At 36.0% G+C, this 27244-nt stretch overlaps 1 protein-coding gene across 11 annotated transcripts in view; it reads left to right on the forward strand.

The window, feature by feature from the left end:
* Positions 1-27244, forward strand: part of rap1gapa (RAP1 GTPase activating protein a) — a 91822-nt gene that overhangs the window by 19467 nt on the left and 45111 nt on the right. For 9 of the 11 annotated variants that reach the window (XM_089124146.1, XM_089124138.1, XM_089124139.1 and 6 more), the window contains exons 2-3: positions 10054-10089; positions 25382-25475. Coding sequence is in view for 8 of the 11 variants with exons in the window: in XM_089124138.1 (XP_088980264.1) it covers positions 10054-10089; positions 25382-25475 (130 nt within the window). In the remaining 3 variants the exon portion in view is untranslated. Of the gene's footprint in view, positions 1-10053; positions 10090-21256; positions 21417-25381; positions 25476-27244 lie in introns of those variants that run through there. The other 2 variants (XM_089124142.1, XM_089124143.1) reach the window with 2 other exon arrangements.

Below are 27244 nucleotides of genomic sequence, written 5' to 3' on the forward strand. Positions count from 1 at the left end.
TTTGAATACCCACAGACTCCAGTGAGATTCCTCTCACTGTTAAAGGATCCTGTCTGCTCAACAGGTGCAAGGCTGCCATATTTCAGCTCTGTGTTGTCAAGGACAAGTGTTATCTGTGCCTGCATAGCTGATCGGATCAGACCTGTCCCACCAGGACTGTCCTTAAATAGATGCATGGTTTTCCAGTCAAAGGTTTAGACACATTTGACTGAATTTATTTGTCATGGTCAGTTGATCTATTAGGTGTTACGCTTAAATGTAGTTAAAGTTAAACACTTTAATTCATGTACAAGCAAAACAAGTTATTTATAAAATATCCTTAATCGTCAAATGTAAAATAATAAGTTAATCTCTTTTTGTATGGGAAATTAAATAGACATTTAAAATAAATTAATTGATTTGCAACTAAATAACATTAACTTTTTATTGAATGCATTTTAAAACAATAATAAAAAAGTGCAACTGATGGTGTATACAGCACTTTAAAATGACAGCTTGTACTTTTTAAGTGTGCTTGCTTCTCTGACTTTGTTGATGGAAGGAAATGATCCGTATTGATCCTTTTTTCATTTCGCTCAGTAAATTGTCTCTGGCTGTGTTTTGACATTTTCTTGGTCCTGAAGATTGCGAAATCTAAAAGACATCATTGAAAATCGCAATGGGTGTTGATAACAACAGATTTGCTTGCAGGTGATTGGTGTTTGCATGGCCTCGTGAACATGCACCTCTTTAGACAAACACTGAATAACTCATGTGGTGTGATGTGTTCTGTGATGTAGCTTCCTCACAAGACATAAAGAGTTACAGAACTGATGCCACTAGCCTTTGTTAGAATGAGGATATATTATGCAGGTTCGTTCAGGATGCGCGTCTGCATGTGGAGGCTCCCCTCAGGTGACCTCAGAATGAGAGATGGAATCATTTTCTAAATTAAGTCTGGTGATACTATACTAGCCCATCTCTGGCCTCATTGACTCTTAATGGAGTCTAATGAAATAAACAGCAGACTCGGACTTTGTCCCTGATCATGAAATGCTTTTTCTTTTCGTCTTTCTCTCTCCCTCACTTTGGCACCTGGGTTGAGTCATAGGACTTGACTCGAAGTGGACCTTGTTTAGAAACAGCCATCTGGAAAAGCTACTTGTTTTGCAACCAGTGGTGCCGATCACTGGTTCTTGGAGGTCAGCAGATTCTTTATGCCCAATTTCAGTTTTCCAGTGGGGCAAAGAATGGGGCAGGAAGCGAAGCAAACCGAAATGACTAGGAAAGACGAACAACTCGAAAAATGGCTCTTTATTCATGCCATTTTCCTTTAATTCTGCCTTGTTGGTTTGTACATTGTTTTCCATTACCACAAATATAATGCAGATTTTAGTTAAATGACAAAGATTAAAGGTGCTTGTCAGCATTAGTTTTTCTAATGGTATTTTGAAGAGGCAGCTGAACCGTTTTCATGAGGTTTTTGTTTTGCATCACAAAGACCACGTGTGCACCTCTCAATGGTCTGTGACCACTCATCCTCCTCTCTCAGGAAGGTCGCTAAACCAACACCAACCCCTCTGTCCTTCGTCTGATCTTCATCTGAATTTTCAGCGGCTGTATCGAAGACGTGACTGAAGATGGCTGGATTAATTTAAGTGTTATTTGAGGAGACAAAGACCGTTGATTAGTTCTGAAGGGCAGCTGTTCGGCGCTTCCTGTACATCACATCGATGGCTGTAATGACACATAACTCATTTTCAGCAGGGGAAGTTATTAAGAATAAATTGCACCTGATAATAGCATTGTTTTTTTTTTTACCACACACTGTCTTGCTTTAGTGGCCAATTTTCTAAACTGAATTTACCATTTTATCGGCATCATTTGACGAATTAGTACTAGAATTGGTTGATAAACAATATACGCAAACTTCCATTGTATGTGTGTTGTTGTTGTTTCTTCGTCTGAATTTGGTACAATCTATAATATGGATGTTTTTAATTTATTCAATATTTAATTTTTTGTATAATTTCCTTTATTTTTACTTAGTTAATCTTTGCTATTATCAAAATGCTAATAATTTATTTACATTGGTAAATATAATCTTATTTCAAATCGAATATCGATTTTTCATACTGTATGTTAATTTTGGGATCTCTAAATTCAAATGTTTCATTTAAAATGGTTGTTTTTTTTAAATTTTAATTTAAACTAGGCCTACTGTTCAAAGTTCGTAGTCAAAGCAATTTTTTTAAATATAAATTTGGTGTGACACTGGAAACTTGTAGTGAAGGCTGTAGAAAATTTGCATTACAGAAATAAATTACATTTTGAAATATATTCAAATAGAAAACAGTTATTGTTTATTTTAATAATATTTCACAATATTACTGTTTTACTGTGTTTTTGATCATAAATCAGGCCTTGGTGAGCATTGAATAATTCTTTCTAAGACAAAAAATCTTACCAATCCTAAACTTTTGACAAAGTGTTTGACAAAATGGTATAGATATCAGCCGTTTATTGGTTATCTGCCATAATGTGAAAATAATTGTATTTTATATAAATATATAAAATAATTATAAATATTATGCTGATTACTTAGGGGCACCTTACATAACTAAAAACAGATACGTTTTTATGGGTTTTGGCTGTTCATTTACACGAAAATGCGAACTTTTGAAAAAGTATGCCATTATTGTCTCTGTGTAAACTTAACAACTTGATCTTTTTGACATTGTTGTGCAATGCAAAGGAAACGTACCCTCAATCAGTGCTGAGGCTAATTTACATTTATTTAGTGATTTCACCCCAAGACCCTAGGTCAAATTTACAAATGTCCCGGCTCTGACTGTGTCACATGTTTGATGCATTCCAACCCTCTGTGTCACATGACAGGTGCTGCTGCTGTCTTGATGAGTCTCTGCACCTGTGCTTTGCTGTTGTGTAACACAAATGTGGACATATCAGCTAGGCGACACACTTTGCTGAAACCTGAAGAACTGCGAGACAGTCTTTATGTGTTAAGGCACCCGTATGCATTCATCTGGCTGTCACATTGTAGACTCGCGGCTGGTACCGATACGAGTCTTTAGCGTCTCAGTACAGTACATCCACTGTACTGTTACTCTTTACTGTCTTTCAATAGCTACTTTCAGATGTTGTATGTTAATCTGAGCTTACACTGGATATTGAGTCCTGCTTTGATTTTCATATTACGTATTTCATTGAACACGATTTGTTATTTAACAAGAGCACTGACGCTCAAAGCATACATGTGATCTTTTTTGCTGGGGTATCTTTCCTCTGTGTTCCAGAGTTATGAAAAATTGTTGGGCGTTTATGTAATGTTCTTGTTATTGTACACAGTATTTTTGCATTGAATAGTGGGCCTTTCTCTTATTTAACTTGATCCTGTTCCCCAGACAGGAGGTGTAACTCCTTCCACCTTAAACACTCACATTCTGAGACATTCTATAGTGTCTGTCAACACTGACAAACTGTTTCCCCACAAGGCACTTGCCTCATTTCTTACAACAAACCAGAATGTGGAGTTTTAAAAGAAACATCTTTTTATTCTGATGTGTTATCTTAAGAATGGCTCATGTGTACTATATTGAGAGCGTTATACTCTACCCAGAGGTCGCGTTAGACTTTAGCATTGTCATTTTGACGCACCGGGTCATAAAAATTCTGTCATAATCTATTACTGGCCTACACGTCATTTCAATTTTCAGCTTATGTTTTTGTTCACATTTTCATTCTTATTACACATATTCATTGTTAGTACTCATTGTTATTGTTATATCGCACTTACCGGACAAGCGTATGCGTATTTATTTATGAAGTGAAAGTTGAACAGAGACTGCATCACTTTTTATCGTAAATGTTTGTCCAATAAATCGCAATAAGCTTTGTTTCTTTTCATATGTAACAAAATCTCCGCTTTCAAATAATTTTTGATTACATTACACTATAATTTTTATAACAGAAGAATTTAATGTGGCCAAAGTGCGGCAATGCAAAGTCCACATAAACCGATCATCTCTTCCTCTTTACTGCGTTACAGCACACAATATACAAACATAAATATCCCAGGATGTTTTGAAAGATACAGTACAACTTATTAAAATCAATTTCATGTCTCATGTAATCACCTTCCCCAGATCCACCTGTATAGATCTGCTACGGGTAATTCATGTACACTATATTCTAGAGCAGTATAGTGTTCACTTACTTGCTCACAGCAGAGTGTTGGACATGTATTGACAGTAGCAAGAACCGTACTTGCTCTGCGGCAGCAATAACAGATTCATTCCATCAAGACTAAACATTATATCTATTACCATGCCAAACACTCCAAGAGTTGTCATGACAGAAATTTATTTTCCATCCATTCCATCCATCTATTCATAAAGTACATAAACTTTAAGGCACACTTTATTTGTTTTAATTATTTATTTTGTTTAAATTTATTTTTATTTTCTCATTCCTTAAGAGATGACCTGAACCATAATTGGACGAGGCTTGTGAATTGTGAGTTCTACATTATAAATGACATCCAGCAGATTCATTGTGCTGTCTGTACTCCAGTAGCCCTGAAGTGTTCGAAACATGATTTATTATGTGCGTGCACAATGTTGCTGTACCACAGAGATCATACAATAAGACGTGATGGTCAACGAGCTTGTGTTAGAGCCAAGTCAGCTTTAATATCAGATTCAGTAAGTCATTTGATCCTGTGGTGCTCCACTGAAATATCCTTTACGGTCTCAAATATTGACAGTCTCCTTTGTGTCTCATACTGCACCCCTCAGTGGCTCAGAAACTTTTATTGCAGCGTTATAAATTTAAGCTAACACAACCTTCTCCTTTCATATTGTGTGCGCCTGCAGAGGTTTGAGGGCAGCAATAGTGCATTATTAAATGAATTCAGAAGATTATTCGGTAACACTTTACAATATGTGCACTAATAAGCATGCACAGATAATACTGAATTAATGTGTAATTAATGATTATTTAAGCTATTCGTTAATGATTACCACATTAGGAACTAATTAAGAGCCTGTAAGGTTAACATATTAGTTCATACATGAATTGTTATTAATTAAATATGTAATTGTGGATTAATTCTATAATAACTCATTTTTTTAACTAATAGTGTTAATTAATATGGTAATTACCAAAATGAGCCAGAGCCTTGTATTTCAACTTAAAGAGAATATGACAGGTACACTAATATGCATTTATACATCATTAATTACTTCATTGTTAGTGCAAATTCATGTGCAAATTACAACAATTACTAAATGACTAGTTAATAATGATGTGCCCCAACAAGTAAAGTCATAACATAATGATACCTTTGCAAATCATTAGCTAATGATTAATTAAAGCAGACAACTGGAAGTTGAAATGCATAGCTTTTGACTAATTGTGGTAATTAACACATTAATTCACACTATTAGTTAATAAAATATGTTATTAAGGAATTAATACACAATGACACATTGAATTAATAGCAATTCATGTATTACTTAATCTATTAATCATATTGACTCTTTATTAGTTGCTGATGCTGTAATCATTAATTAATGGTTTAGTTCTTCATGAGTTACACATTAACTCATGATTATCTGTGCATTAGTTAAGGATGAATTAATGCTTATTAGTGCACCCGTATTGTAAAGTGTTACCGATTATTCTGACAGAAAGAGCTCCCGGCTCTCCATAAGGTTGAGAAAACCCTCAAGTTTATGCTCAGAATCCCAGTGATGAATTATACATCTTTTCTCTTGTTCCGCAGTAGAAAGGAACACATAGACCGCCACATACTGATAAGTTCAGTATGATTATGCATTATGTTGTTCATGAAGTGCTTGCCATTAAAAAGCAATCCATCCAAATAACCTGCTTAACATTCATTTATTCACGAAACGCAACATTCAAGAGGAAGAAAACTTCCAGACGTTGATAAGATTAAATTCACTGTTGAATCACATTTTCAATTAATTTATAGTCACAGATATTTAATTTACAATCTTTGTGAAAGAATTTCAGTGTCAAGAGATCATTCATATATTCAGGCAATTATTTGGGCTTAGTGTGTGTTCAATACGTCTTTAAATGTTAGCCTGCTAATGACTTAAATTTATCACGTACGCTGTTGAACTGTAATCCTCTGCGGCTATTTTGGCTCAATCGAAGGCTTTGCTTCATAGTTTTACCACACCCCGACTCAATTTCCCTTTTATGGGGATTCTTTGTAACAGGAGAGGAGGTTAACATGAGTCCAAGGATGAAAATATCAAGTTTTATGATTCTCCTCTGGGCTGCATGATGGGAGTTCTGATATATCCTCATCTTTTTTATTATCATCACTGATTTGTGAACATTTGGCAAGTTCATAAACATTGTAAATCCCATGAATGTAGCAAACAATAAAATGTCTAGATCTGTCACATAATTTACACACAGGTTGATGGTTCCCTGCAGGCTTCAATAGTTTGAATATCTCGTGGTCTATTCAGTTATGTGCCGTTTATGTGTTTGAACTACTGGGGCTTTTACTGTTTATTTGCGGATATGAGACGAAGCTAATTAAACCGGAGTGACTGTAAGCGTCCCTGAAGCACAAGCGTCAGGACTGACAGTAATTATGCTTTGTAATCTACATACAGGAAGACTGTCTCCTTTTGTCAGACTGATTGTGTGGATTTGTTTCATGTTTGTGGACTGGTCTTATAAATGAATAAAAGCATAAAATAAAAACCAAGCGAAAAACAAACAAAAAAACAAAACAAAAAAACAACTGTTGACTTCTTTAGTTCATTGTAACAAAATGAGCGTGATTTTAACTGTAAAATATTGTAAAATGTACAAGTAAAAAAGGCAAATCAAAATTTGCAGTGTAAAAACTGTAAACTGACATTCCCAGAATCCTGTGTGTGACGCATCACATTTAAAAGTATTTAATTTAAATAATTATGTTTCTTAGTTTATCAAATCATCTGTTGTTTAGAATGTTATTGCATTATTTTAATGTCAGGTGTGTTACTAGAGTTTTTTGTGTTTGCTTGAATGACTCTATGCACCTTCTGTATTACAGTTTTATACTGTAAAATGTTCTGTAAATATGTTTACATTTTACTGTTTTTTTTTTTTACAGATTGGAATTTGTTTTTAACAGGGTTTTTACAAAAAAAATGTTGCTCAAAACCTGGTCGAGAATATTTGTGTACGCTTGAAAGAACTTATTATACCTAAAAATGAAAACATAAAAATACAAAATTGAATAAAATATGGTCATTTGTGAGTCATTACCCGTCATTACGTCTATTTGAGCGTAATTGGTTCTTTGATGTCTCATGACCAATCATCACTCATGTCAAACTTGATGCAAGTCACCAAATTTGATTTGAGAGTTACTCTAACATCCAAAACTTTGGGGTAGAAATGAATACTTTTATTCAGTGAGGTCATGTTAAATTGATCAAAAATGTGCAGTAAATACATTTATAATGTTGTAAACAATTTGTAGAAATCAAAGAATCCTAAAAAAAAAGTGTTTTTATTGCAGCATGAAAATCATCAATTTTGCAAATTTTCCATTTAGACCCATACAAGGTTGGAGCGACATGAGAGTAATGATCTTTTTAATAGTTTTAGTGAAGTGTGAACCAAAGACGCATACTTTAGGCTTGGTGCCTGGAGGCAACAGAGCCTTGAGCCAAGGTCTTCTCTGTTGGGTCACCTACATTCAGTGGAAAAATTTAGACAGCCTAATGTGTTTCAGTTTGGCTGAGGGTTAATTACTGAACCTACTGAACATAATGAAACTGTGAAACAAAATCTCTTATTTTGTTGGATCTTTTATCAGACTTCTCAAATGACTTGGATTAAGGATTCATTCTTTTGTCTCCCTTTGTAGTACACAAACAATATGAAAAAAAAACAAAAAAAACAAGCGATGAGTCAGAGTGTAGCTGCAAATGAAATAAAGCTGTGATATGATGTGAGGATCTTTGGTGCGAGGATCTTTCTTCTTGGCAAAAAGCTGTGCTGTTTTTAAGCCGTCTTGCATCATGAGAACTACGATCTTGTGACTATTATATTCATTAAATAGGGGGGAAAAAGATTTGTGGCACATCATAATTTCTAGCATTATCAAGGCTAAATGTTGGTATTTTCAATGCTAGTCAATGCATTATTTAAAGTGTTCAAAGACACATTCACAGAGAGAGTGAATTGCCTGTGAAATAAAAACGGAAACAATGACCTCCCCTTTTGAAACCACACACTGCTTCTGGTTTGTCAATAGCATTAAACATGTATGGACTTGAGGTGAGGATATACTATAAATAAGCAGGGAATGTAGTTTTGTATTAGCACTGTACCTCTGAAATGTGCTTTGTACTTGACTCTGAGGACAATCAACATCTGTGACATCGATTGTCCTCTTGTCTATTATGAGGTGAGGCAGGATAGCAAATTCAAAGCCCACTGCTGTCAACAAAACACACAGCAGTGATGCTTTCAGTCCATTTACATTACTGTATGTTAGTGCTCTTGTGTCTAAGAGCAACAACCCTGCATCTATTTCTGTCTCCGGGTCAGGAATACCTCAGATGTTAGCTGGTATAGTATGAATCCTGATAGTATGCAGCCTAATCCATGACAGAGAGGTTCTTGAAAAGATGGATTGCCATAAAGCTGGCTGGGGACTGTACCGCCTGTCTGACTGAACGGGGGGATGTGCACTTAAAGTAAAACACACTGGAGAGTGTGTGTGTATATATATACAGTATATACCCTTTTGAAAAAAAACTTACACCAAATTGTATTTAAAATACATTTATTTCATACTAAGTACAAATCCATTAACATACTGACATATCGCTTTAGACTAACTGATATAAATATCGTCAACTTCCTAAAATAATTGCCCAAGTCATTTTCATTTTCAAATGACTTAGGCAAATTTAGGAAGGTGACGATATTATAATTAAACTTTATTTGGTGTACTTTTTTATTGCACGATGCACATTTCGAAATGTTAAGCCTAGTGTGTTTTAATATCACTGTTAGTAAGGACTGTAGGATCACTCTATAATATCAGTCTGTATGCAAGATATTTAAAGTGTACCTTACAGTAAGTATACTTGTAATAGTTTTACTTTAGCACAGTCAAATATACACAAGTATATCTTTATTTGACCTCAGCACTATTTATGGATAACTAAAGTGCATTAAGTACAAAATTAGTTGTTCCAATTTAGCAGACTTTAAGTAAACCAATTTAGTGTACCAAAAGTACAATTGCAGGATATTTATATTAAGAACATATATACATGTATTTGTAGTATACTTAGCATATAATAATTATGTTTCAAATACATTTTGCAAATTTATTTTTCACTAGAGTTAGTATTTTGCTGTTTTCAGTTCGTTTGGTCTTGTGTGTTTCTGTAATGCATGGAAACGAGTGTTGCATCACAACACCATCTGCTGGTGGCCAGGATCATGTCAGGAGTCAACATTTTCCCCACACAATGTGCATTGGCAGATTTTTTCATGTAGGATAAGGCAAAAAAGTAATGTTTTAGTCACTGCTGACTGTTTTTCATGAATTTTTTTATGGTATTTGATTGCTTTCAAATGTTGACTGAGGTGAAATGGGTCCACTTTAGAAACAAATCATTAAAAATGTATTTAATTAAAAAACGAATTAATTCTGTTTTATTCTACATGGGAATGGTCACCCCCTTATGATGGCTGGCATACTGAAATCATATGACTTCAGGATAACTACTGAAGTTATCAGTAGTTTTTCGGATACAGTATAAATACATTATAGGTCATGAATATGCCATTTGGCAATGGTAAACAAACTTTTTGATTTCTATGGAAATATTATAATTGTTATATTCTCTCCCTGTTTTTCAACTAAATCCAACAAAAAACATTTGTGATGCCAGGACAGTAGTTTGGTATTCAGACCACCAGCTGTACTATGTGGAGAGCACAGGTGCAAGAAATTGAGTTTTTAACTAAAATTGTCTTTTGTCCTTTCAGAGTTGACAAGACATTTTCCAGAGCCAGAAGCTTGTGGTAAGTGCTGTCTTTTTCATTTAACGTAGACATAGCCTTTTCAGCCGTTCCAGAAACCACAAGCTTTTATGCTGTTTTGCTCAGGGGTATCAGCCTGGAAACAGTTACAGAGGAAAGATAATTTCTGTCTACAGTAAGTGACATGGAAGGAGACCATCCAAAGCCCTTTAGTGTAGCTGCTTTTTTCCCTTATAATACCATTTACATTTCATTTTTATTGCCTGTTGAAATTACCCCCTCTGGTTACTGTTTGCAGGGTTGTGCTCCATTCAGAATTGAATTTAGAAAAAGCATTTTAAAATTTAATTCAATTTCAGAGTTTAAGTTAATTTAGTGAAACATGATACAGAATTGCTTTAAAATTATCATTCAAAAGGATTCTTCTTAACATTTTTCAAAGAAATTCAAAAAGTTTGAATGGACGGACGGACGGACATTGATTGAGAGATGGATAAGATACACAGAAAGAAGGATAGATGATAGACAGACAGACAAATTGATATAGACAGATAGATACAGTAGATAAAATCGAACTCCAACTGATGAGAAAAAAGTCAGTTCTAAAATGCTAACCTGTGTACGGTTGGTTTCTAATCTGTATCTTAAATGTCAAGACATGTGGGGTTGATTGACTCTGCTCAGGGAATGGCAAAGCTGTACAGATGGAGGACAGACAGATGAAGTGTTTTTGATGCATGCAGTGGTTTTGGGATGAAAAGGTCCGGAGCAAAGAGGACATGCTGCAGTCTCGTTGCCACAGCGACAGCCGACAGCTCTGCAGTGTTGGCAGGACCGTCGCTGAGGCACACATGCGGCACTCTCACGCCCCTGTCTGTGTGAGTGAGAGTGTGTGCTGGCAGGCCGTGTGTAAAGGATGCCAGGTGCAGATGGACAGCAGCCTGAAGGTCAGTCCTAAAAAACCCATAGGATTAACCAGATTCCCGGCTCTGATGGCATCCGCCCCTCCCCGTGTAACCTCAGGACCGGCCTGCATCAGTCTACGCCTCACTGTCAAACAGCTTGCGGGACGAGAGACCTAACGCGTCCATCCTTCTTCACCGTTTTCTTCTGAAGGCACAGAGCAGTTGAGGACAACTTGAGGATAGATATTCAGACTTATGACACTGACGTTTGATGGCAATCGCTGTGTTTTACATCATTCATCATTGGCTTTGTGTTGGGATTCTGTTGGGATCCAGTCTGTTGCTGGAACTGCGGTTTGTTTTATTAACTTTTTGGAGTTTGTGCGAACAGGATGGAAAACTTTCTCTATCATCAGCCATTATGTGCATTTAAGTAAGGCAGATCTAGGCAGAAAATGTCTATCTTTTTTTATTCTAACTAATTCATTGTATATACTGTTAATATAGGTAGTAATTCATCAAAAAGATATGCAAATGATAACATTTTTTGAGTCTTGGTGGAGGAAGACATTTAAAGGAAGAAGACTCATTAGCTCTCATAAGACAGGATCTGACTATTCTGTGATCCAGAAATAGGCCATAATCCATATATAGGCCCTTTGCAAGTGGTTGCTTGAGACCTTCAGGAAGGAAGACTGATCTCAATTAGCCTGACAGATCCACAATGCCTTGCTCTCCCTTTCGAATCAGAAGGCTGAAGAAGTTCTGGTGAGTGTAAATTCGAAATGGTTTTTCAATGACCGATCTGAATATGAAACGAATGTAAATTTTTGCAGCGAGTGTTTGTTTAATGGTCATTAAGTATGGATTGTGCTCTTGGACGTGGCATACATTAGCATGAATGGATTTAGATTGGTTTGCTTAATGAAGGCACCTTGCTTTGCGTCACAAAGCAATCTGTGCGTAGATCCAGCAGGAATGCTTCAATATTCAGCGATGATGCTGCATCAGAGTAATGGGGCTGCCTACTGTGTGTCAATCAAGAGACTTTTATCTGTTGATAAGGTATCTCCCTGTCTCTTTCACTTGCACTCTCACATTCAGACTATTCCGCGCACTCTTTGTAATATATGAGCAATCTAGGTCACTGTCATTATGTGCATAACTGCATTAGCTTTAGGTCTTGGGGTAGCCGGCATGAAATTGCGTGAGGAGCATAGTATTCCTTCCTGTGTTGATGCATTTCAAATTGAAATGAAGTTTATATTATTGAAGACATATTGAAGGTATCCTCTCTTTAAAAAATAGCCTGTTGCCTTGTTTGTCACAGCTGTGAACTTTGATACTTGCTAGTTGCTGGTCTGTTGCATGTAGCATTAGGGATATTAGTGCATTAGGCCTGTCTAAAAAGACAGCTGACATACACTGCATATGTCAGAAGAGACTTTTTAGCAAATATTGAGCCATCATTTTTATTTTAAGCTGATTATTTGGGTGCATGTTAAATATAGCTGTTGTAGAGAGCATCTGATTGGATGAAAATCTGAGTAGTGCAGGGTGAGTCATCAGTATTTTGGGTAAGTTTTCCCAGAAGAAAAAGAAGAAAAATAACAGTGATTTATAAGACTCTTAACAGGTTTTGTCAACTAAAACTATTGCAAATCATATTCAGTAAATTAAATAAAATATAAATATTAGATTAGATAAAATTACATTTAAAAAACTTGAATGAAAACTTTAAAATAAGTTGAAATTAAAGTATTAAAATCACTTTATTTATAAAAAGCTAGAATTAGCTTTAATCACTTAATAGCACATATAAATAGCACATATGGAAGCTTTTTTCTGCCAGTTAATTGTGACTTTATCTCACAATTCGTACTTTTTTTTTCTCTGAGTGTTATTGAATTTACTTTTTTTCTCTGAGTGATATTGAATTGTGTGAGATAAAGTTGCAATTGCAAGTTATAAAGTCAGAATTTTGAGATATAAACTAACAATTCTGAGAAAAAAAAGTCAGTCTTTTTTTCCTCAGAATTGGACTTAAATAACTCACAATTGCAAGTTTATATCTCACAACTCCAGCAAAACAAGTCAGAATATACAGTGTATATATAAAGTTGCAATTGCGTGTTTATAAAGTCAGAACTGCGAGATTTAGACTTGCGATCGTGATATAAAAAGTTTCAATTAACTTTTAAAATGTTTTATTCTGCGGAGGAAACTAGCTTCCATATACAGTACATAACAAAATGACTTGTTATTAAGATAAAAACTGAAAATATAAATATACTAGTATAGTAATATACTATAAAATAGTATAATATTGTATAAATAATGCTTAATTATAACACTGTAACTTAAAATAAATTTATTTAGGCTGTAAATTGTCATTAAAATGTTATTTTAAAATAAATGAATTAAAGGGATAGATAACTGAATACTCCAGCTGCATGTTTTGCAACTTTGTACCATATTGTCTTCCCCTTCTCAACAGCATCCCGGTCTAATACCAGACTAAATCAGGAAGCACTTAGAGAACAATACGGCTCTCATATTTCAGGCTGCTGGTCCCACACTATATCTAACCCCATCTCAGGTCAGCTAAACCCATTCAAGGTCCAGAGAAACTCTCCTCTCTTCCAGTAATGGAAATGATACTTGCGCTGTATATATTTCCAATTAACTCAGTGGACTTTTGCTACATGCTTTTATTAATCTCTGAATGACCTACGGCTATGAGAAGACGGCTGACATTCTGAGGGGATGTTTGAAAGCAATCAAGTGTCTTTCCTGTTCCCCCTTTTTTACTTCCCTAACATCAAAGATACATCCCTGGCTTTGATAAAGTGCAGAATATGTCATGTCAGTACGGAGTGACGGCTGTTCTTTTCACTCTTCTTTCATCACAAAGTGTAGGTGTCACAGTGAGGAGAGATGGTTTCCTCAGACTTTCCACTTTTAAGTCGTAGTCAATCTTTTTTATTTCACGTTATATTATTTATCTAACCGATGTAGAGCTGACTTCTGTCTGGCATTTTGAAATTTAACAGAGATGTATGAGGACTATTTTACAATAATCCAGTGCACACATTGTTCCCATCTCCCAGACAACCCTCTGGGAAACAGGTTGTGCAGATTATTTGTTTTTGCTTACAGTATATTAAAGGAGTAGTTCACTTATAAAAAACTTTTGCTGGTAATTTACTCACCCCCGTGTCATCCAAGATGTCCATGTCTTTCTTTCTTCAGTCGAAAAGAAATGAAGGTTTTTGATGAAAACATTCCAGGATTTTTCTCCATATAATGCACTTTACTGGTAACCAAACAGTTCAAGGTCCAAAATACAGTTTCAGTGCAAACTGCAAACTGTTCAAAGACGATGAAAAAGGGTCTTATCAAGCGAAACGATCGCTCATTAAAAAAAAATATATAAATATTTTTCTGACTCCAACTCTCATAGTTTTAGAGCAAAGAAATGGGGTAAGTATAGGACTATATTTGTTGAGTTTTTCACAGTTTGCATGCAGAAGAACAGCAGCTTACTGGTGAGTCTGCATGATCTCTTACACTCCAGTATCTGTGTGTGTATTTATGTGAATCTATTGGCTACAGTTTCAAGGAGAAGGGAGGAGAGAGCTGTCAAACTTAATCAGCCCAGACTGTCTCTGTGTGTCTCTTACATGCAACTGTCTGACTAAATACAGCAGCAATGTGACAAGCTAGTCCTTGATTCGCTGAGACAACATTTATAAATGGAAACTGGTCGACAAAAAGTGTATTAAAAACAACCTGACGTTTCCATGGCAGGTCAAGATATGCAGAAATATGCACTCTGGTATTAAAAAGCTTTTTTTTTGGTGATGAATACACCTTGATAATACCTTGACGTCCTACAGTATCGTTTATTAATCACATATTCCGTTTAGGCAATTAATATGTTCTTGTAAACATCTGCAAGTTTAATACATATCTCTGTTATGCATAATGAGAATCTGTGTATAATGACTGCTATCAGAATGTTAGAGAGGTTCTTTAAAGAGAAGATAAGTCATCACTCTTCCTTTTGTGGTATAGTTGACGATTTTCTAAGTAGCAAGGGAGCTTTAAAGTTAAAGAAGGGGACACATGAATACTCACACGTGCCATAAAAATGTGATTGTGCAATATTGTCACAGTTTGAGGCAGAAGATACATTGACTCACAATTTTGGGCCACAATTATTTCATTGGAAAAAAAGGAATGTCATTTCAATTTATGGAGAGCATTAGTGAAGACCCACAGTCAGCATTTCTCCAAACACAACATTTGTACAGGCAAGGCAACAACTCCAATAGAGAGCTTTTTGCTCTACTTCCCACTCGATACGGTTTCCTATTCTCCCTTAAGATTGTAAAAAGAATTTACAAAGCAGTTCATTTCTAGAGAAGATGACGATATATATATCCACTCTGTTTTGCTTTTTCAACTCACACTGATATCTCTATAGAGAAATACATAAAGTCATGTGAAATGATGATGGCCTGAGCCTTGGAAAAAGCAGCTAGTTTATCGGTGTAGATACCAGCACTCATAAAAATAAAAAAAAATCAGACCCGAGCATGCTGTGATGTACAAGTTGAAGATGCCCATTTGGGTTAATTCCATCAAAATACCTTCAGGGCCAGAGTAACCATGGGGTTTTCTGATGGCAGAGACATGGGAAGATGAGAGGCATGTCAGATTGATGTGCCACGCATCAAAGCTTCACTCATCTGACCCATTACAGACTCAGCAGGCAGGCAGTGGAGGGCATTATCTATTCCCACAGAAAGAGCAGCTGTGTGGTCATGTTTAGATCACTAAGATGAAGAAATAAATGTGAAATTCTGATGGTGTCGTCGCGATTGAAATAAATATGCCAAATTGCATATAAAATGTATAATAATTTTATTATATTATATATATGGCATGTTCACACAAGTGATCAGGGCCATTGAGGATCTTTTTGGTGCTTTATAGATTCAGCAGAAAGGTCACTTTAGAGTCGAAAGTTATTGTCACTATGGCCTTTATTGTCTAAACTGGTTGGAAATAATATTTGTAATAATTAATAATTGTTTATGGTTCACTGAACAAGCATGAGAAACTGCTCAGATCCCCAGGATGCTTCTAGCCTTAGCAGGTTGAGGAATGCAAATGTAAGTAGGCTTAAAGGAGTAGTTCACTTTTGAAAAAACTTTTGCTGGTAATTTACTCACCCCATGTCATCAAAGATGTCCATGTCTTTATTTCTTCAGTCGAAAAGAAATTAAGGTTTTTGATGAAAACATTCCAGGATTTTTCTCCATATAATGGACTTCAGTGGGAACCAGACGGTTCAAGTTCCAAAAGAAATTTTAAGTACAAACTGCAAACTTGTTCAAAGGGCTTTAAAAGATTCCAGACGATGAATAAGGGTCTTATCAAGCGAAACGATCGCTCGTTTAATAAATAAATAACAAAGTTTAAGTTTTATAAGCTCAAACGCTCGCTTTGCTCTGTTCTGTAACGCACTCCTGTTCTAACTCGTTCATCAAAATGAACAAGTCATTTGGTTCATTCGGCGAAAGAAACGAACGAATTGATTGGGAAAAAGATTTGTTCATTTTGTTGAACAATTTCGAACAGGAGAGTCACGAACGTGCACCACAGAACAGAGCAAGGCGAGCGTTTGATCTTATAAAACTTAAACTGTTATTAAAAATGAACGATCGTTTCGCTTGATAAAACCCTTATTTATCATCTGGAATCGTTTAAAGCCCTTTGAACAAGTTTGCAGTTTGTACTGAAAGTTTCTTTTGGAACTTGAACCTTCCCACTGAAGTCCATTATATGGAGAAAAATCCTGGATAGGAACGTTTTCATTAAAAACCTTAATTTCTTTTCGACTGAAGAAAGAAAGACATGGACATCTTGGATGACATGGGGGTGAGTAAATTATCAGCAAAAGTTTTTAGAAAAGTGAACTAATCCTTTAATATCAGAACAGCAACCAATGTAAGATTCAGATACGTCTATCTCACTGCAATTCTCTGGGGTCTTTCTTACATTTTCTGCTGTTACAGGAACAGTCTGCAGTAACCTGATGGGATTATACTTTTTCTGGTTTTCCTTTTAATAGACCCACATAAGAGCAGATCCAGACAGTTTGGCTAAAAAAAAAAAAAAAAAAAAAAAAATTCAGAATTCAAATCTCTGAATGAGTTGCATAATGTTGCTGTCAGCATGAAGGTTGCAGATGCTTTTGCAGGGCCAGATGGAGGCAGGTGATGTACATCCATTCCCCATCTGTGTCCTGTGGGTCATTTGGGTTCTCTTCCTCTGAGCCAGAGAGAGAAGGAAAGACTTTAATTGCTGTAAATGTGGTGTCTCTCTCTCTCTCCCTCTCTCTCTGGCTGAGTCATGGTGCATGCTCTGGACTTCACATCCTCTTTTTTCAAAAAATAAAGATATTAATAACTTTAAGTAGTGACAGTGGACTGTTTAGTCGTTACGTGAATGGTTTTGCTCAGTGCCTCTCAAATGGTGGTTCATCAGGGAAAACAATGCATAATGGCGGAAGACAAAGAATGCAACATATTTATGCACAGTTAGGATATGTATAACTCTGGTATTTTTGACCAAATTAATGTGTCATATTAACTTTTATTCTAGGGGTGCAATAACTAATCGATAAAATCGATTATAATCGATTATGAAAATCGTTATCAACATTATCGGTCTGCTTACGTCACGGGGATTGTTTACTGGTGATTGGTTGAAACAGGATGATCATGATGCTCTCTGTCTTACATGCGCTTCATGAGGCACACCAGCCCGTTCTCATCCCAAGGTTAGGGTTAAACCACTAGGAGGCGCCTTCTGGCCCATATATTTCTGCGTCTCATATTGACGCTAAAGGGTCCCATGTGTGTTGGATGGATACGCATTGTCAAATGCGTCACTATATGACACCCTAGGATGAGAATACGTCCAAGGCGTCATATACTGACGCTTTTGACAATATTATTTAGTTATAATAAACTAAAAATCAAACAGAATTTTTTATCCGATTAATCGAAAGAATAATCGACCGATTAATCGATTGTCATTCATTATTTCGATTAATTCATCGATTAATTCATTAATCGATTAATTCATTATTTACTGTCTTTTGACAATATTATTTAGTTATAATAAACTAAAAATCAAACAGAATTTTTTATCCGATTAATCGAAAGAATAATCGACCGATTAATCGATTGTCAAATTAATCCTTAGTTGCATCCCTATTTTATACTGTATATATATATGTGTGTGCATAATATATATATAATTGTGCTACTTCGTTTTTTCACTTGTCCATATAATATATTGAAGCAAAACCACTTGAGAAAATCCTATCTTGCCTCATTTGTGTGAATTATCATGAAGCAGTACAAGAGATTGATAAAATCAAATGGAAAAGGTGAAAGACAGACTGTCCTGGATTAACAACAAACAGGAGGATGATATGTACTGTAGGCCTACTAGTCACTTTAAGGGAAATCATTGTTTACCGTTAATGAAGTGCGTGCACTGACTGCACCTGCTCGCTTGAAGAATGGGAGTTCATATAAACGTGTCGTCTTCCCAAAGGGCGTTTCCATGTCAATGGGACCTTCAAGTCCTGTGTGTTTACAGCGGCCGTTTCCTGATCACACGGCATCAGGCCTTCACGAGTTACATCATTCTGCCCCTGGGAGGATGAAAACATGTCACTGCGTCATGTGGTGTACTTGTCATCCAGCCCCTCTATCACCATACATTACTAGACCACAGTGGGACATGCGATAGAATGATTATATTACAGCTAAAAATGAAAGCCCATCATCGGACTTATCCAACAAGCGGATAATGCAAATTGTATAAAGCTGAGATGTGGAGATGTTTTTTTTAAAGCGCACCGCCCACATATGAGATGAGGTCAGTGGCAGCAGTTGTGATCCTGTTGTGTAAATGTTTTGAACATGACTCAATTTTACTCCGGTTGAGCTAGTGCTAATCTGAGTAATGTTTTCTTCACAAATGCATAAGGGAACTGGGGAGGGAGGAGGGAGTGAGAGAGAGCAACGGGGGTCTGCTGAGGTTATGCAGCATGGATTTGTCTTAAAATACATGCAGGTGAGTTTTGTGGTATTTGTTCTGGGCTTTTTTTGTGTTATGTTTTGTTCTTGTAATTTGCCTGCACCATAGAGTTTCGTGACAGAACTTTGTATGTATTGCAATATTGCAAATTAACAGTGCAGTGCAAATGACTTTTTCTCACTTTTTTGTATATGTCAAATGAAAGAAAGAGAGGAATAGAGTGAACTCCTTTGAGATTTGCCTCCCCTGTGCTTAAGTTTGGGTTGTCACATTATTATTCATATATTCGAAGACATTTTGGATTATCATTTGAATAGATTAATATTCTTGGAGTATGCAGGCGTGCACTCCTGGAGGAAGAGTCTTTAGTAAGCCTTTATTAGTCAGAACGGCACAATGTATTAGTAATGCTACTGTCAGACTCAGAGATTGCCTCTTCATTCAAAAGCATATAAAAGCTCACCTACACAAATCCAAGAATCGGTTTTGAGATCTTATGGTGTGTGCGATTCAGTTTACAATTGTTATATTTTTAGTCTGAGTCATTTTGCTTTTGTTGTTGTGTATTTGTCTCCCTAAAGAAAGATACTGAGACAGGAACCGAATCTATTTTATGACAGAAAAACAACTTTTTCTCTGAGGCGGTTGTCTAAACTCACTAACCGATCTCTGTTTTAACATCATTTTTGTACTGCCCTCCACCTCTCAGAGGACAGATGGGGATGCTGCAACACCTTTAAGGCTCGACGGCCTCCATTAGAAGTGGTTTAAGTTATCACGGAGAGTAAAAGATCAGATATGAGTTGCATGACAGCTTCTGGGAAGTCTGAAAGAGATGACAATTTTATATTTTATATACATGTGTTGTCTTTTTATCTGCCATCTTCAACAATCTAATAACATTTTAATAATAAAAATGCCATCTTCATATTTTCCATCTTCATATTCTAATAACAACCCTTTCAGTTTAACGTGATCTTCTTTATTCCTTGAATGAGTTGCACATGAGCCATGTGTTTTTTTCTGATTTCCAAGTACTGCAGATTATGCTCACTAATCCTGCATTATCTCTTTGAGTTATGCTGTGGACAGCAGTATTTTGCTGTCATATGTGTTGGCTTTACAGACATCTGATGCAGTAAGGTGTTGTCTTAATGTTTACCGTGGCTTATTTGACTGGTTGTGTTTTTAGAAGCATCTGAAAGAAATAATTCACCCAAAATGGGTATTCTGCCTCCAAATTGGTAGGTCGTTCTAAATCTGTATGACTTTCTTTCTTCTGTGGATTCAAGCATATTCTCTGTGGATCTTTGTGGATTCATGTCCAATATTAAATAAATCCTCTTTTTTTTGTCAAATATGATTTACTAAAGACAAATCATCCTTTCAAGGTGGATCTTTTCATTGAATTGGTTGATCTAGCTCAGAATTTAAATACAGTCCAGGAATCGTTTACTACTTTTAATATATAGTTATTTTTAATATTACTGTTTTTACTGTGTTTTTATTATGAGCATAATAGACTTCTTTCCTAAAAAATAATAAAATATATTATTATATTAAATAAATATATAATTCCATATGTATAGCCTTAGATTCATATATTATCTTACACAAGTGTACATTATCATTGTTTCTTAAAAAGTCATACAGGTTTAAAATGACACACAAGGGTAAAAGACAATGTTCCATCTATGGACAATGTTTGCTGTCACCCCTCTAGTGTGACAAGCATGATAATACTTCCTTTATTAAATTCCCATATTGTGTTTATCTGTCTCCAAATATTCCCACTCATTCATCGAATCCACTTCCTTTACATCAAGAGCTTTGAATTGATCCTTAACTTAAGAGAAACAAACTCTTGAATATATAAAACCTCCACGAAGGCTCAAGAGAGGATGTCAGGAACAAACAAAGAGCAATTTGTCTAAAAATAGCATGTTAAGGTAGGATTACAGTTTTTTAAATGAGATATAGGACATAATTTGTTAATAAATTTGTTGCCTGAGCAACAGTATGTGATGGGGAGGTGTGTTTAATTAAGGCAAAGCACGATGAATGCTAATTGCAGCCCCATCAGACAGCTCAGATGGACAGCCCTCAGTGTGTGAGTGAGCGGGGGAGGGGACGGGTGCGTAAGAGCGCGGACGGGGAGGGTGAGAGACACATAAAGAAAGAAGAGAGAGGGAAAGAGCAGTAGAGTAAGAGCAAGAGAGCGATACAGACAGCAAATGAAGTGATAGTGGGAGGATCAATGCTTCTAGCAGGTGTGTGGCTGACTTGAGAAGCTCACCGCTGTCAGACGGGAGAGGAGATCCTACATCCATCCACGCAGTGAGTAATCACACTGTATCTGTGTACAGGAATATCAAGCATGACAGTTGTACTGGGTTTGGTATTTATGGCATTTGCCATACTGGTTAGGAGATTGTCTGGACGGCCAAAGCAGTTGGCAGGTGTGCGGCTCATAAACGGTGTCATGTGCAATATGCTTTAGAGACGAGCAGATTGCCAGGAGCCTTCATTAACTCGTATAGTGAGATGTTGGGAGATTTTCTACGCAGTAGAGAGAGCATTGAGCGCATCTGCGAGCAGTAACTAACATTCGTTCACGGATCATCGTTTACAGTTAACTTCTTAACGGGTGACCTAGCAGCATCTTTTGTCATGCTCCATTCTTCAGAGCTGCTCGTGGAAAACAGGAATTGACTTGTGAGCTTTTAGTGCTTTGTAGTTTTCTCCTGTGTCACATCTGAGACCATAGTTCATATTTCATTATAGTTCTTCCTCCTTGTTTTATCCTGCATCTACTCTGGTTATGCAAACTCGCTGAAGACAGAGGTGAGATGGTAATGAAACATTGCTGTGTGGTAGCAGAACCTCAGGAGTTAATGGTTTATGTAATTTTACATGTAATTGTATTCCTCTTTTTTAAATATCTTATTTAAATCTCTGATAAATATCTGATTTACTCTCAATCGAACCTTGCTCAGCAAACCGAGAGGGGGGTGAAAGAAAGAGGTTTTTTAGATATTAGCAGCTGAGAGGTGAAATATTGGACAATTAGTATGCTCTCAGATGCTGGTGAATTAATCACAAATTAGAGATTGAGAGGTGAGTATTATCAGTTTGTCTGCCTGCTAGTGTTAACTTCATGATGCACTTCTGTAATAGTAATGCACCAATATTCAAATTTGGGATTATGCCATTAACCATAATTTTATAAAATTATTATTCTTAATTAAGAATAATTATTATCATGATAGGTCTATATTTAAATGTGATACTGTTTTGTCTAAATACAATAAAAAACACTCAATTCTAAAGTGATTTTTTTTAAAATGCTACAAGGCATCAACATTTTAATGTACAGTAGGAAAAAATATATTATTTTTGAGATTTGATATTACATTTTATATATTATATTTAACTTAATTTTTGGTGTGTTTTTAAAAATTACCTTTAATTGAGTATTAATCAGTTAGATGAGATGAGAAAGGTCATCTAAACGAGAAAATATAGAAAAAGACTTCCACAATTGAATATCCAAAATCAAATTATACAAATGTATCAATTATGAAATACAGAACAATTAAAGCATGTGTGCTATATAGTATTAGCTAATAACCAATATTGTACCCATATATTGTGCATCCGTATTCTTTAAACATCATGACTAGTTTTGACAAAAATATTTTTTTTATGAAGTAAACTTTATTACACCAAACTGCATCAACAAAATCTTAATATAATTTATACAATAATTTAATTAATTGAACTAATATGATAGTAATTGTTTTCCATGGTATATCATGTTTTTAAAGATTTTTTTTTAAATGCCAAAACGGGCTGTGTTTGAGCATTAAATAATGATTGATATAATGTAATGTATAATTTCATGGCTGTACTCTAGTTTCACAGGGCTGTGATGCCTGCAGACTTTAGCAAGGATTTTGTCTGTTTGGTGCATGGTATTGGTTTCTGGGCTGCTCAGCTGTAGGGAGTGAAATAATGATCCCGGTTGTGAATTCTGAGCGAGAGCATTCCCTCAGCAGTCCGGTGGGAATTTCTTGCCTGTGCAGGAAGAGAATTAATACACTGGAATTAGTATTACTCTGTACTGTATAACCCAATAGAGCATCTTTCTGTTCTGAAGGTGAAAGGGGGTCAAACAAACACTGTATTAGTATGCTGTTCCTAATAATCCTTTAAGGGAGTGTATGTGACGGTTTAACAGTACAGTAAGTTATCACTACATTAGTCAGTTCACCACATATTAAGCCTTCAATAATCAATTTTAAAGTGGGATATGCAGTTCCAAGATCCATTCATTGAAATTAATTGAAAGGATGGGCAGTAAATGGAAATTGGTCTAATAGAGCAAATCAGCAAATGGACAAATCCGTATGATACAGCAGAGCTGTACGGCTGGTTTTGTTTTATCATTTGTTTTGGTGCTGAGCTGTGGTTCATTTAAGGTCTGTGTTCCAGCACTGCAAGTTCACTCCTGCATTACATCACATCCATTATCCACTGCAAAAATCCACGCCACCTAGACATCGATAGATTTGTTAAAGGCAGAAGTTCACTTAAACATCCGTAAGCGGCTTATAGTGCAATCTGGAGGTTAATTTAAAAGAAGCCTCAAATGATGGTTTGCGGTAAATTTTCATATATTTAAAATCGAATTTACCTATAAAGTAGCTGTCTGGTTTTGATGGATGGCGGATAGAATATGCAAGCAACGGGGCAGCTGCTGCCGTAGAGCTCAGACTCGACTTTTGACTTTCTCTAACAAACTACAGAAATATCAGAGAAGCACATTTGAAATAGTTCTCAACTTTATTAACACCATTACAACCCCTCCTTGATGTCAAAAAGAAGGATTTTCCCAGATATTGACCTTCAGATAAGTCTTTTTGCCTGAAGCAATATGGTACAAGCACCACACAGGTCCTGAGAATGAATTTCAGTCAAGTGCTGCACCACCTTTTACCAGATGTTAAATGCACAGAAACACTGCTGCAGTGTATTTAATTTTAAAAACAAATTATTTACATTTTCAGCATAAATACGCCTTGTTTCTGTTCAGATCAGACTCACAGATTCCACCTTATTCGAAAAACACAGCACTATTTGCTTGGCACATTTTATTCTGAATACAGATTGCATTTAGTACTAATTTTATGGGTACATTTGCTCAGTTTCATGATTTGCATAATTCCCTTACTTGTACCAGGTATGTGTTAGTGTGCAATTCCATTTAATAGTACTGAAGATTTTATAGTTTTCCATTTTCCGAATTACCATAGAGGATATGCGTTGCAACAATGGGTATTATCTTGTTGAACTTTCGGGTGGATTGTCTGTCAGGGTAAATTTTTATTAAAACATTTAGCAAAGAATAAATTCATCAGCTGTCTTATTATAGAGCATTCAGGGCCATTCTTTAGCTCACTTACGTCGTCCTGAACCGTATTTAGCATGCATTGTAATGCAATCTGTTTCTCTTCAACTAAAGTATAATGGGAAATCTAATCATGGCCTCATGTCAAAACAATAGGAGTCTAAAAAAAATGTGATTATACCAACCCCCGCATATAATGCACATCACTTCTGCAACTCCATGGAGCTTTGCACTGACAAAGAAACCTGCTAATCTAAATGCAAAAGCTTGCACAGAGGTGCTGACCGTACGGCCATGTGGGGTGGGGGGAGGGGGGTTTGTGATACAACTGTCATTATTCAAGCTATTACAGTGCTAAACCTTCCTCTGCTGTGACCCCGTGGCCTTTGGCCATTTAGAGCAGTTATTTCTCAAGTGATTTTGCTTCAAGTGGTAACTGAACACAATACAAACATATATTATATTATATAAGGATGTAACCATATCCTCATGTCACGATTATATTATTAAATTGTATTGGCTAGATTTGCTACTGACATATCAATTGGTGCTAAATAAATAACTATAAAGATTGATTGGACAACACAGTCTTTCATTTCAGCAACAAAAACATGTATTTATTATATTATACGATCTACTGACAGATGCATTTGGGTATTTGGGCTGTCAAGTTAACATTAATGTGTTTTAATTATAAAAAAAACAAATAACAAAGTGAAAATTAAGGCAATGTTTCACTGACTGACAGGCCTAAACTATTTGCATTTCACATTGTTTTCCCTGATGTGACCCTTTCAGAAGGTTGCGAACCACTGGTGTAGTTTTATTTTGTGTGTATGTTCACATGTGTACGCCTGAACAAAACTGAATTGAACTGTCTCTCTCATTACAGGAAACAGGATGGAGGAGAGCCTTGCATCTCTAACACACTAGATCCATCACTGTTCCAGCCATCACTGCCCCACACTGGCCCTGCATTCCTCAAGGTATCACAAAGCTCCAGCCTGCCTGCATGCTGAGAGTCCTTCCATCCTGCCAATGCTTGACTTCTCACCTCCTCTGCCCCATTACTGTGAGCCTGTGTACAACTAAAGCTGATTTGCATGAGGCCAGTCAGTGTTTAGAAGGATGATTACGGACTTTTCTGTTTGTTATTAATACACATGATTGGCATGCCATGCAGTTAAATGAGAGTGATGTAATTAAATGTCAGATGCTATTAATTAACAAATGTCAGGCCAGTTTCTGAGTCATCTCCTTACTCCGTGAGACTATTGCTGGTCAAAATAGTATGGATTAGGAAAGGTCACTCATCTGTTGACAACTAGTCAGTGACTTACAGCTCCAAGGATTCAGCTTTGTGAACTAAAACTGCGCACTTTGAGTAACAGTTTAAACAAAATGAAAATTCAATCATTTATGCGAAACTGACTGATTGAAGTCGAAGTGACCAGATCGAATAAGTGAGTGTGAAATCTGTGAATCATTCAGGCTGGTTTTGTGGACAAGATCAATTGATTCATTGTAAAGATCTGAGTCAAAAGATTGATTCTTTAAATCACTACTTCTCTCATTAACTTTCCTGAAGCAAATAGACCTGTTTCCAATGAAGAATGACTGGGGTTTGTTTCTCTCACAACGCCTTCTTAAGACTATTCTTATATCATAGTATGAATTTGTGATGCTTCAGTTGAGCTTTTTCTGCCATTTTGGAGGTTGATAGCCACAGTTCTCATTCGCTTTCATCATACTGGAAATGGGCAGAATATTTAAAAAAAAAAAAAATCACCTTTGTTCCATTAAAGAAACATATTCATTCAGGTTTGGATTTCATGAGGGTGAGTAAATGATGATGTAATTTTTAGATTTGAGAAAACTAACCATTTATTTTTTTATATCCAAATGCCTTTTCTGTGGTGCATCACTACAATCAGTTCATCAAATGTTTTTTTTCATACACAGATAGAGCATGTAATCAGCTTCTAAAATACACCTTCAAGTGTTGAAGCTTCAGTGCTTGTGCTAATGACTTACGCAGCCAAACTTGTGACTCATGCATGAATTTCAACTGCATGGATGAACTTAAGCTGATGGAAAGCTAAAATCTATTTTTTTTTTTTTCAGACTGAGCTACTGCATAAATCATATGTATTGCTTTTTTATATCTGCTGATCTACAAATCGAGTATCACTTGAAACAGGGTCCTGAGAGAAATAATACATGTACATGGGCCCTTTTAACCCTTCTTTAAGTAAAGTGTTTTAGTTTCATTGTTGAGCCATGTTTAGTTTGGATTTTTTTGTCGATGTTGGTGATTGTGTCCGACAAAGTTAGATATGAGGGTCAGGTTGTCTGAGCGCAGGGCTAAAAAATAAGATCCTTTGTGTATTGTGTGCAGCTGTGTGTAAGTAGTTTGAGTGATCTCAGTGTGTGTGTGGGAGATTTTCGGGCTTTTAAACTCAGTGAGCTCAGCTTGCGATTAAGAGGATAAAGTTTGGGTGATGTCAGAGTCCTTAACTGCATCCACAATTCTGCAGCATAGCTTATAACACAACAGAGGGTAATCTCTCGTGAATGAAATGGGAGAAAGAAATGAGTGGAAAAAGAAAAGTCTTTGGATATCATGTCCAGTCATTTTTTTTTTGTTTTTTTTTGTTAGTCAATTAAATTAAAAAAACGGCCATTGCCATAACAACATCAGCTCTGCGTGTCTTGAGGCTTCACACAGTAATGAACAATGACGTCGGATTTACCA

Source organism: Pimephales promelas, chromosome 20 (genome assembly GCF_988280905.1).
Source record: "Pimephales promelas chromosome 20, fPimPro1.hap1.1, whole genome shotgun sequence".
NCBI lineage: Eukaryota > Metazoa > Chordata > Actinopteri > Cypriniformes > Leuciscidae > Pimephales > Pimephales promelas.